The sequence below is a fragment of the Perna viridis genome, chromosome 15, assembly GCF_037379345.1.
Source record: "Perna viridis isolate PV_CMFRI_1.1 ecotype Kerala chromosome 15, ASM3737934v1, whole genome shotgun sequence".
NCBI classification, from domain to species: domain Eukaryota; kingdom Metazoa; phylum Mollusca; class Bivalvia; order Mytilida; family Mytilidae; genus Perna; species Perna viridis.
In genome coordinates, this window is record NC_142459.1 from 5,003,603 (window position 1) to 5,017,430 (window position 13,828).

At 32.5% G+C, this 13,828-nt stretch overlaps 1 protein-coding gene across 1 annotated transcript in view; it reads left to right on the top strand.

Annotated features, from left to right (window-relative positions):
• The window catches only part of LOC148596663 (uncharacterized), a 35,414-nt gene that overhangs the window by 6,477 nt on the left and 15,109 nt on the right, over window positions 1–13,828 (top strand). The window contains exons 3-4 of the mRNA XM_088563396.1: window positions 7,825–7,938; window positions 10,024–10,137. Coding sequence (XP_088419522.1) covers window positions 7,825–7,938; window positions 10,024–10,137 — 228 coding nt within the window. The remainder of the gene's footprint in view (window positions 1–7,824; window positions 7,939–10,023; window positions 10,138–13,828) is intronic.

The following is a 13,828-nucleotide window of genomic DNA, read 5'->3' on the forward strand; positions in this document are numbered from 1 at the left end:
GCTCAGAACCTTACCCGGGGGCTAGGGCGCCCTGCCCACAGAGCCACTGGGATGTGTGCCCCAGGTGGTGGAATGGGGTACCCCTGGCGTGTTACATGCTGGGGTTGTCAGGCTATAATACGGAAAACCTGACCGCAAACCATAGTGGTGCACCGTGTTGGTAAAGATGCCACGTTCCTTGCACGTTAAAAAACCCTACTGTGGTATTCTCCTGGAGTAGGAACCATAGGGCTCCGACACAGATGGCTAAATTGCCCGACCCTACCCACCTCTCCCCATTTCCAGTGGTAATCAAAATTTGTCGACCCCATTGTCCTTGTGTCCCATCCGTTTTTCATTTCATCATCATTTCATGTTCATCGTCTGAATATAGCTGAAATATTGCTGCTTGGACGTTAAACCCCAACAAACAAACAAACAACAGAAGTAAATGAGCAATTCGGACTCCACTAAAAACTGGGATCATGGACCTGTGAGGTAATCTTTCTTTATTTTTCTAAAAGCCTCAGGCATGTCCGGGTGCTGAAAGAATAGGCCTGCAGAAGCGCCAAACTTGTCGTAAAAGGCGACTTAATAGTGCTCAGAATCCTAGCCGGGGGCTAGGCACTCTGCCCACAGAGCAACTGGGTTGTATGCCCTAGGTGGTATAATGGGGTACCCCTGGCGTGTTACATTCTGAGGTTGTCAGGCTATAATACTGGAAACTTGACCGCAAACCATAGTGGTGCACCGTGTTGGGAAAGATGCCACGTTCCTCGCACATAAAAGAACACTACTGTGGTATTCTCATGGAGTAGGAACCATAGAGCTCCGCCACCGGAGGCTAAATTGGCCGACTCTACCAACCTCTGCCTATTTCCAGTGGCAAACAAAATTTGTCGACCGCATTATTCTTGTGTCCAATCCCTTTTTCATATCATTATCATTTCATGTTCATTTATTCATCCACTTCATGTTCATCGTCTGAATATAGCTGAAATATTGCGCCCCGTTCAGGTCGATCCCATTGTCCTTGTGTCCCATCCGTTTTTCATTTCATCATCATTTCATGCTCATTTTATCATCAATTTCATGTTCATCGTCTGAATATAGCTGAAATATTGCTGCTCGGACGTTAAACCCGAACAAACAAACAATAAACAAAACTGAAATACTGCTGCTCGGACGTTAAACCCCAACAATCAATCAATCATATTTTTTTCGAAAAACACCTACCGAGTTGCTCATAAGAAAAGTCACGTCCGCGGTAGACGAAAGAGGAAAGGAAAACTACGACATGTTGAACAAATCAGTTTTCATGGGGCAAATGGATATACCGTAACGATGCACGAATTCTTGATGACGACCATAAAACGTCTTTAGTGAGGACTTCAATCTTATAGTAACATAACCCTGTTCCAAGTCTAGCGCGATACAAAAAGTTAGTTACGGCAAACTCTGGCATAACGTATGAGTTGTGATATGAAAACTCCATTCGCAAGGTCTGAATGGATTTTGTCACAGATGAAATGAAAGTTAACAATTCGAATGAAAATTCATTACTTTTGTCGTAAAATGAATAGTTTTTTTTTCCTTTTCCTTTACTATCGATTTCTAAGTGTAGGTTAAGATACGAGGCTGACTTCACAGTGTCTGTAGTATTTTGTATGTCAAGTTCTTTGGGGTATTTAAAATCCCTGAATAGGTTTTTTTAACGATAATACGTCATCTATATAGCGGAAACTTAGATGAAAAGATCTAGCTAAACGATGTTTGTTTTCTTTCGGATAAGATCAGCTTTAAATTCAGCCTCATAAGAGTGAAAGAATAGGTCAGGAAGTAGAGGATCACAGTTTGTTCCCTTTGAAATGCCGACCGTTTGGTCAAAAAACGCGTAAAAAATATGTTGTCAATCATGAATTCCAGCATTTTGAAAACATCTTCGGTATAATTATTTTAATCTTGCCCCGTGCAGGTCCGGGTGTTAAAAGAATAGGCCTGCAGCAGCGCTAAGCTTGTCGTAAAAGGCGACCTGACCGCGAACCATAGTGATGCAGCGTGTTGGGAAAGATGCCACGTTCCTCACACGTTAAAGAACCCTGCTGTGGTATTCGGTAGGAGTAGGAACCTTTGCGCTCCGCCACAGGAGTCTAAATTGCCTGACCTTACCCATCCCCCTTTTTCCAGTGCCAACAAAATTTGTCGACCCTATTATCCTTGTGACCCATCCTTTCTTTTTTTCATTTCATGTTCATTTTATCATCCATTTCATGTGCATTGTCTGAATATAGCTGAAATATTGCTGCTCGGACGTTAAACCCCAACAAACAAACAAACAATAATTTAATCTTATTCACAAGTTTTGTATTTATTTTTGCCATAAACCGAATTAATCAGTATAGGTATTGGCTCGATGACCAGTGCTCTCTGAAATGTTCTTCAAATTACAGTTATAGTGGAAATTTTAGGGTGGGTTATTTTCATTTACATTCGCGCCGATAAAATATCCGCAAGTAATTAGATTGTTGATCACTGAAGACCCGGATTGAAGCAAAATTTCTCCCGAGAAATGTTCGTTCTTTTAAAACGCAAAAATATCACCTCGCCAATATTTCCACGATTAAAGTGTTTTCATCATTTTAACTGAACGGTTGCCATCAAGCGCTTCCATATTCACAGCTGAAGCTCGAGCCATATTGTTAGCACTTAAATTGATTACTCAATCTAATCTGTCAGAGTTTATTATTTGTTCTGACTCTTTGAGCTGTCTTTTGGCAATTAAGAATCACAAACTGAAAAACACTCTTATCTTACAAATTAAATCCTCCACCTGAGTGTATCCCATGTGATTGCCCTTTCTCTATCAAACATGTTCTTCTAGATTGTGTGGATTTTGCCAACACCAGGCAAAATTATTTTGACTGCGCCAATATGTTTGATTTGTTCAAGACCGTTTCATCTAAAAACATCGATTTCTTGCGGGACATCGGTTTATTTAATAAAATCTAACTTAGATACCTTCCTTGATTTTTCAATATTTTAAATGTTTTATCGAAGTTATGTTTCTATATGTATTTTATGTCTTAGGTTCACCTTTTATGTACCTTTTTATATGTAAATAGCTGCTTTTTTAATTTCATTATTTTATGAAGAGACTTTGATCTTGCTTTTAGTATTTCCACTTCATTCAATGTTCTTGCCGTGATATGGCCCTAGTCGCCGAAACGGCATTAAAAGAACAATCAATCAATCATCATTTTCACGCATGTGATATTTTCATCGTTAATTAGTTTTTATATACAGATCCTTGCAATATTTATATAATTCATATTTTAAATTCAATAACCACTGAGTGTATGCCACTGTTTTTGCAAAATGCAAAAAAGTCCCTGATGATATTATTCCTCATAGCCCAGTATTACATCACATACTTTTCAATGATCAGAAGTTGAAAAAATACAATTTTTGTTACTCCTAAAATGCAGAGGCATCATTGCAAATGTTAGAAACGGTAACTTCTCGAAACAAATGTTCAGCATTTCACAGTTTTCAAAGTTCTATGCTATTATGTTGCAGATATTATTTTTCAAAAGCTGATACAAGATTTATCTCATTATTTGTGGTCTGTATCTTTTGATGATTCTCTCCGTAGCTCAATCTTGTTGATGTTATGGATTTCGTAACGCTAGGAAGCAGGTTATAATGGTATCTTGAATGGTTATTACAAAATAAAATATTACAACATGCGAAAAAAATACTTTTTAATTGCGTTGTAATACATGAAATGATTTAAATCGATTACAACTATTTCTATTGAGGAACACGCCCGTGCCAAAATCAAACCTGTTCTAATAATGGAATATGGAACGCTACTGGTGACAGAATGGATTAAATTGTACTTGTAAATCGGGTTGTTTCGGGAAAGACTGTGGTATGTTTAATGTCTTTTTTTAATATAAGCTACAATTTCCAGTATTAAAGGATATTACTTGATAAGGACTTACCAATTACTTGCTGTGTATTTTTCGTTGTTCATCTTTGATTTTTCGCAAAAGATGTTATGGAAATTTTAAGGAAATTCAACATAACATAAGGTGAAATCAAACTAAAAATATTTCAAAAAAGTCATAAAAAAGAATTTTGTTTTTAAATAACTTATTAGTTGAGAATCAAAATTTGAAATGCGTTGAATATTTAATAATTTACACATTTGCTATGCAGTTTTGTCATAAACGAGACTAATTGGTGTAGAATGTAGATACAAGGTTCTGAAATATTCTTAACATTACTGTTAAAGTGGACATTTTGGTGTAGGGTTATTTTTACTAATTCACGCCGAGAAATATCTGCAAAAATAAGTCCCACAATAGTTTAGTTTTCGGTCATGAAATTATGAGAGGTGACTGAAGACCTGGATTGACAAAAAAATGTTCCAGAGTGATGCTATTATGTTGCAGATATTATTTTTCAAAAGCTGATACAAGATTTATCTCATTATTTGTGGTCTGTATCTTTTGATGATTCTCTCCGTAGCTCAATCTTGTTGATGTTATGGATTTCGTAACGCTAGGAAGCAGGTTATAATGGTATCTGGAATGGTTATTACAAAATAAAATATTACAACATGCGAAAAAAATACTTTTTAATTGCGTTGTAATACATGAAATGATTTAAATCGATTACAACTATTTCTATTGAGGAACACGCCCGTGCCAAAATCAAACCTGTTCTAATAATGGAATATGGAACGCTACTGGTGACAGAATGGATTAAATTGTACTTGTAAATCGGGTTGTTTCGGGAAAGACTGTGGTATGTTTAATGTCTTTTTTCAATATAAGCTACAATTTCCAGTATTAAAGGATATTACTTGATAAGGACTTACCAATTACTTGCTGTGTATTTTTCGTTGTTCATCTTTGATTTTTCGCAAAAGATGTTATGGAAATTTTAAGGAAATTCAACATAACATAAGGTGAAATCAAACTAAAAATATTTCAAAAAAGTCATAAAAAAGAATTTTGTTTTTAAATAACTTATTAGTTGAGAATCAAAATTTGAAATGCGTTGAATATTTAATAATTTACACATTTGCTATGCAGTTTTGTCATAAACGAGACTAATTGGTGTAGAATGTAGATACAAGGTTCTGAAATATTCTTAACATTACTGTTAAAGTGGACATTTTGGTGTAGGGTTATTTTTACTAATTCACGCCGAGAAATATCTGCAAAAATAAGTCCCACAATAGTTTAGTTTTCGGTCATGAAATTATGAGAGGTGACTGAAGACCTGGATTGACAAAAAAATGTTCCAGAGTGATGCTATTATGTTGCAGATATTATTTTTCAAAAGCTGATACAAGATTTATCTCATTATTTGTGGTCTGTATCTTTTGATGATTCTCTCCGTAGCTCAATCTTGTTGATGTTATGGATTTCGTAACGCTAGGAAGCAGGTTATAATGGTATCTGGAATGGTTATTACAAAATAAAATATTACAACATGCGAAAAAAATACTTTTTAATTGCGTTGTAATACATGAAATGATTTAAATCGATTACAACTATTTCTATTGAGGAACACGCCCGTGCCAAAATCAAACCTGTTCTAATAATGGAATATGGAACGCTACTGGTGACAGAATGGATTAAATTGTACTTGTAAATCGGGTTGTTTCGGGAAAGACTGTGGTATGTTTAATGTCTTTTTTCAATATAAGCTACAATTTCCAGTATTAAAGGATATTACTTGATAAGGACTTACCAATTACTTGCTGTGTATTTTTCGTTGTTCATCTTTGATTTTTCGCAAAAGATGTTATGGAAATTTTAAGGAAATTCAACATAACATAAGGTGAAATCAAACTAAAAATATTTCAAAAAAGTCATAAAAAAGAATTTTGTTTTTAAATAACTTATTAGTTGAGAATCAAAATTTGAAATGCGTTGAATATTTAATAATTTACACATTTGCTATGCAGTTTTGTCATAAACGAGACTAATTGGTGTAGAATGTAGATACAAGGTTCTGAAATATTCTTAACATTACTGTTAAAGTGGACATTTTGGTGTAGGGTTATTTTTACTAATTCACGCCGAGAAATATCTGCAAAAATAAGTCCCACAATAGTTTAGTTTTCGGTCATGAAATTATGAGAGGTGACTGAAGACCTGGATTGACAAAAACATGTTCCAGAGTGAAATGTCTTAAACGTGACAATATAACCCGGGCAATATTTTCTTTTTTCCTGAAGTAGTTCTAAGATATAAAGTATTTTGATTATTTAAACCCTCTGTACTTTTTTAATATACAAATGAATATGAAAAAGTTGATGTTGCAATACGTTGCATCACTATGGTTTGCGTCGGATTTTCCGCATTATTGCCTGACAACCCAGCATGTAGCATGCCTTGTGTACCCCATTCTACAATCTAAGGCACACAACCGAGTTGCTCTATGGGCAGAGCTCCCTAACCCCTGTTCAGGTTTCTGATTAATTGATTATTGTTTAACGCCCAAGCAGCAGTACTTAGCTACATCCGGGCAATGAACATGAAATGGATGATAAAATCAACGTGAAATAAAGATGAAATGGAAAATTGGATGGGACACAAGGATAATAGGGTCGACAAATTTTGATGGCCACTGGAAATATGGAACGGGGATAAGATCAGACAATTTAGTCGCTTTGTGCGGAGTGCAATGGTTCCTTCTTCTATCGAATACCGCAGCAGGACTCTTTAACGTGTGAGGAAAGGGACATCTTTCCAAACAGGTAGCATCATTATGGTTTGTGGTCGCCAGCGTTTTGAGTACATTTTAGTCGGCTTTTTACGAAAAGCTTACATGTAGCGCTGCTACGAACCTATTCTTTTGACACCCGGACCCGCACGGGGCTCAGGCCTTTTATATTTTTCATCGTTTAATAGCTAATCATTTTGGATGCACAGCTTTACTGCTCTGTGTTTGAACATCCGACCACTGGCCAGATTTTAAATTATGTTACTCGCATTCTATGACAAGCTGAGTTCTTCTTTGATCCTATTGTTTAGGACACAGCGGGCTCATGCGAGCCAAGTAAAGCAAAATTGACTCATTGATAAATGTATTTAAAAAAAACTCAAAACTACAAGTCATGCTGTGATTAAAACTATAATTGTTCAGTTCATGATATTAAAAAGTGGAAAAAAATTTTTTTGAATAGATGGATAATGGAGTGGAATACTTTCATTTTTTTTTTTATTTCCTTACCAACATAAAAATATTGTACCGCATGACGACGTAAAATATACTTGCGTAACATCAATAAATTATTTTCTTTACAATGTAACTAGATTCTACAAATTTTACTTTCGTCTGAACTCTATAGTAAAAAGTTGAAATTGTGCACCTTAATTTTGTGTCAGACGACAATTTAGCAAGTATGACCAATTTAATATAATTTGGTAGAGTGTCTTAAATTGGGAAACAATGACAATATTGTTTAAAAAATACTCTTAATGATTGCTTGATTGATTGATTGATTGTTTGAGTTTAACGCCCGATCAGCAATTTTTCAGTTATATTCAGGCTATGAACATGAAATGAATGATAAAATGAACATGTAGTGAAAAATGGGATGGGAGACAAGGATAATAGGGTGGACACATTTTGATTACCACTAGAAATAGATATGGATGGGAAGGGTCGGGCAATTTAGCCTTCTATGGCGGAGCGCAAAGGTTCTACTCCTATCGAATACAACAGCATGGATCTTTAATATGCGAGGAACGTGGAATCTTCCCAGACTCATACGGAGGCATCTTACTCTGAATGAAATTCAGAACTACTTTTTCTCTTCAGAATTGTGTCCATGCCAAAACCAAACTTGTTCGAACCATGGAATATGTAGTGCTACTAAAGATGGAATGGACTATAACTGTACTTGTGATTCGGGTTGTTTCGGGAAGGATTGTGGTAATAAATTGTAAACTTTAAATTATATGAAATTAAGGATGTAGACCTAGGGTAAGGGACATAACTCATGAAAATAAATTGATACGTTTGTATCATATTTAATTTCACCAAAGCTTATCAAGCTTCCATTTGAAACAGAATAAAATCAGTTCAAGTTACTTCGATGCTTACATGGGATTGGGATCGAATGCTGAATACAAACGTTTGAATGATTTGTAAGAGTTGTGTCTCTTTCCTTGGTCTATCTCCTTAGCTAAACGCTGTAGTATTAAACATAATTTGCTCATTTAATTCAATTTTGTATGCTCACATACTCAGCGCCCTGTATAATGCTTCAATACCAGTTTTATATATTGTAAATTTCGATATGCTGTACACGTGTTTCAAGGAGTAATCTCTCATCAGCAGCATTAAAATCAAATATGTAGGAAGATCATATTCAAAATATTAGTTGTATAGAAGAAGTACTCATAACCAAATCTATCGAAAGAGGAAGCCAAAAACCCGAATGTTTATTTTTAATATGATATCTTCTGTAAAATACATCACATAATGGACAATGGTCCATTGACATACCCAATCGCTTGGGAATCACTTTAGTAAAACTTTGCATTTTATGTGTCGAAAATACAATTAAGTATATGTCATCTAATTTGTGAAGAATACTTAACATTATTTGAAAGCAAACGCAAAATATTTGAAAAAAAAGTGTTTAAAGAAATATTTTGTTAAAGAATTGCATATTAGAGAACTTTAATTAAAATAGCATAGAAAATTTAATCATTAACATATTTCCTATTTATTTATGCTATAAACCAAATTAATTAGATTAGAATCTAGAAACAAGCTTCTGCAATATTCTTGACATCAATATGAAAGTGGACATTTTGGCATGAAGGCATTTTCGCTACATTCGCGCAGAGTAAATATCCGCGAAAATAACCTCAGGTCAATTGGTTTGGTTTTCTATCTCGTAATTATGAAATTATTTACACATGGCCATTTGCTTGTTGGTGATCCTCCACCCGAGTGTATCCCATGTGATTGCCCTTTCTCTATCAAACATGTTCTTCTGGATTGTGTGGATTTTGCCAACACCAGGCAAAATTATTTTGACTGCGCCAATATGTTTGATTTGTTCAAGACCGTTTCATCTAAAAACATTATCGATTTCTTGCGGGACATCGGTTTATTTAATAAAATCTAAATTAGATACCTTCCTTGATTTTTCAATATTTTAAATGTTTTATCGAAGTTATGTTTCTATATGTATTTTATGTCTTAGGTTCACCTTTTATGTACCTTTTTATATGTAAATAGCTGTTTGTTTTAATTTCATTATTTTATGAAGAGACTTTGATCTTGCTTTTAATATTTTCCTTGCATTAAATGTTCTTGCCGTGATATGGCCCTGGTCGCCGAAACGGCAATAAACAACAACAATCAATCAATCGAAATTATGAGAGATAACTAAAAACCGGGATTTGCTTTTCCCATGTAATTAATTTAAATGATTCTGATGAGAGGTTACATCTCAAAACACATGTGTAGCATTTCACAAAATTGTCATATCTTTTATCATTTGCATTTTTTTCTGTATGCTATTAAATTGCATATATTTTTTCAAGAGCTGAATTTTACACATGGTTCATCTCAATATTTGGGGTCTTTTGATGCTTTACTCCCTAGCTCAATTTTGTTGATGTAATGGATTACCTAACGCAAGGAAAAATGTTATACACTCCTTGAAACGTTCACGTTACCCATTTTAGCGTTCGTGCATTGTTTATCATGCGTTTATACATCATTTTGCGTTTGATTAAATTCAAGCTCGGAGCGTTTGTTTATTTTTGTGCATTAATAATTTCCTTAATTCACCTGTTATTTATTTTTTTTGACATTTTTCTTCTTTTTTTTTTTTCAATGCTTATCTATCGTGCATTTTACCCGCTAAGATGCTAAGAGCGTTTGTTTCTCTTGCGTTTAGTTCACTTTCAGCGTTTGTTTAGCCATTGTGTGTGCGGTAAGCTAAACGTCTCAAGGGGCGTAATGCTTACTTGGATGCTTATTACAATTTCTATTCAGAGACATGCCCGTGCCAAAATCAAACTTGTTCTAATAATGGAATATGCAACGCTACTAGTGACGGAATGGACTACAAGTGTACTTGTGAGTCGGGTTGTTTCGGGAAAGACTGTGGTATGTTCAATTTATTTTTTTTTTTTCAATTTTAGCTCAAATGTTCAGTATTAAATGATATTGCTTGATAGAGAAGAGTAATCAAAGGAGCCAAAATTCCATTGGAAATGTAATTCAGGGACTAGACATGGAAAACAGACAAACACAACAAAGAACAGTATAGAATAGTAGCGACTCTAGCGCGCCTCCGTTCGCGTCTCTTAAAAACTCGACGCTCACGAGGGCCCCCTCGAATCGCTACTATTCTATACTACTACAAGTAAACATGTAAAAAAAATAAAAATAAAAAAAGTGTGAAATGTAACCAAGGTGGTGGGACTAAAACACCCTAACGTTTTTAAAAATTAACACCTCCAAATGTAACCAAGGCGGTGGGTCTAAAATACCTTTTTAAAAAATTAACACCCTCAAATGTAACCAAGGAGGTGGGTCTAAAACAGGGAGTTATAAAAATATTCACCGGTAAGTTCGGTAGTAATTTAAAACTCAGTCATCTGTAATTCTTGTTCATAAAAACTACCTTTAATTTCTTCGTCTTTTAAATCTTTTATTTTATAAGTAACGGGATTTGTATTTAAAACTTTTTCAATTACAAATATTTCTCTAGTCCAACGAGTGGTATAACCCTTTTCAAATTTACCTTTCTTTTTTGTTATTCTTACTCTATCTCCAACTTTGAATTTAGGTTTTTTAATATTCTCTTCTTCTTTTGGATATAAATTTTTATACACTGTTGATTCATTTTCTAATTTACTTGCCTCAACAGGTGTCATTTTAATTGAAGAATGAACTGTATTGTTATAATTTTTAACTAAATCATCTAATATATCATAATATTTAGTAGTATCATTTGCAGTAAAGTTGATTTATTATACATTGAAGGTGAAGAAAATACTCATTATTGTTTGATGAAAAATTTAGATAGTTTTATGTGCGATAAAAATAGACATAGATCATTTATATGTAGAAATTGTATGCAAGGATTTCAAAAAGAAGAAGGACTTAAAAGACATAAAGAAATATGTTTTAACAATGAATCTTGTAGAATTATAATGCCTGAACCAGGTAAAAATATTCTTATATTTAAAAATCATCATTTTAAAAATAAATTACCATTTGTTATCTATTGTGATTTTGAATCAAATAATATTCCTATACAAACAATACAACCAAATCCTGAAAAATCATATACAAAATCAATATTTAAACAAGAAGTAAATAGTTATGGTATTTACATTAAATCAGATTATCCTAATATCTATAAATCAAAATACATTTCTTATGTTGGAAACGATGCAAAAGAAAAATTTGTTAAAGAGATAATTAAAATTTATAAAAAAATATTAATTATAATATCTATATTAATGAAAAGAAAGAACCAATATTAAATAAGTATGAAGAAAACAAATTTCAAAAGGCAACTGAATGTTATATTTGTGGAAAAGGAGTTGATGATGAAAACCAAAATAAAATAAGAGAACATAATCATCTATCTGGTAAATATAGAGGAGCAGCTTGTCAATCTTGTAATACAAAAGAAGGAAAAGTAACAAAATTAATACCAGTGTTTTTCCATAATGGATCAAACTATGATTTCCACTTTATCATTGAAGAGTTAATGAAATATGAAAATGAATATGAAAAAGTAAAACTTCTTTCTAAAAACTCAGAAACTTATATTTCAATTGATTATGGATCAAATTATAAAAAACTAAGATTCCTTGATTCTTATAGATTTATGTTAAAAGGTTTATCAGAATGCAAAATCAATGGAAGAATTTTCTACTTTAGAAAAAGAATTCGATGGAGATATTTCTCTTTTAAAACAAAAAGGGTTTTACCCTTATGAGTATATTGATTCGATAGAAAGATTACAAGAAGATAAATTACCAGATATTGAAAAATTTTATTCTACATTATATCAGAAAACAATTACAAATGAAGAATATCAACACGCACAAAAAGTTTGGGAACATTATAATTGTAAAACTTTATTAGACTATCATAATTTATATCTTATAACAGATGTTCTTATATTAGCTGATGCATTTGAAAAATTTAGAAACTTCTTTTTAAAACATCATGAAATAGACCCATGTCATTGTTATTCCGCTCCTGGGTTAACATGGCAATGTGGATTAAAATATACAGGAGTAGAATTAGAATTATTAACTGATGTTGATATGTTACAAATGTTTGAAAAAGGTATAAGAGGTGGTTTTTCTGGTGTTCTCGGTCCATGGTATGTAAAGGCATATAATAAATATACTCCTGACTATAAAGATGAAAACTTAGAAGAAAAATATCTACTTTATCTTGATGCAAATAATTTATATGGATGGGCGATGTCTAAGAAATTACCAACAAAGGATTTTAAATTGGAAAAGGATCCTGATTATTATTTAAATATTCCAAAAGGGAAAGGATGTTTAATTGAATGCGATTTAGAGTATACAGATGAATGTAAAAAGAAAACATATAATTATCCCCTAGCACCTGAAATGATGAAAATTAAAAAAGAGGAATTAGGCGAATACCAATTAAAACTATTAGGAGATAAACCATTAGGTAAAGAAGAAAAAATATTATTAACATTATATGATAAAAAGAAATATATTATTCATCATAGTATTTTAAAGGAATATATAAAACTTGGTATGAAAGTAACTAAACTTCATAGAACTATTTCTTTTAAAGAAAGTGCATGGTTGAAAAAATATATTGATTTTAATACTGAACAAAGAACAAAGGCAAAAACAGATTTTGAAAAAGACCTTTTTAAACTTATGAATAATTCCTTTTATGGAAAAACTTTAGAGAATATAAGAGGAAGAAGTGAGATTAAATTATGTAATGATAGTGAAAAAGTAAAAAAAATTATAAATGTACCTAATTTTAAAGATTCAATTATATTTAATGAAAACTTTGTAGCAATTGAAAATAATTACACATCAGTTAAATTTGATAAACCAATATATCTTGGTCAAGCTATATTAGATTACTCAAAACAATTAATGTATAACTTTTATTATGAAACTGTTAATAAATTATGGGAAAATAATGAATTGGTTGCCTCTGATACTGATAGTTTATTTTTAAGAATTAAATCCAAAGATATCTATGAAGATATGGAAAAAATAAAGGATAAATTAGATACATCAGATTATCCAAAAGATCACCCATTGTACTCAGAAAAAAATAAAAAAGTAATAGGAAAATTTAAAGATGAACTTAATGGGAAAGTTATGAATGAAATTGTTTTTTTAAGAAGTAAAGCATATTCTTATACGTTAACAGATCTAACAGAAGAAAAAAAATTAAAAGGTATTGGGAGAACAACAATAAAAAAGGATATTAAATTCGATGATTACAAAGATTGTTTATTAAATACAAAAACTAAAATAAATAAAATGTATACATTAAACTCGGATAAACATGAAATGTATGTTAATGAAATAAATAAAACATCGTTAAATCCTTTCGATGATAAAAGATATATATGTGATAATGGAATAGATACACAACCTTTATGACAATTTCTAAGCAACAAAACCAGTTAATACTATACCCCCAACAACAAAAGCTATTTCTCTTTCCTGATGATCTTTTGATGGGGTATAAAAATCACTTAATTTAGGTTCGGGTGGTAAATCGGCTAATTTGTTTCCGGTTATATTATAATACAACCTCA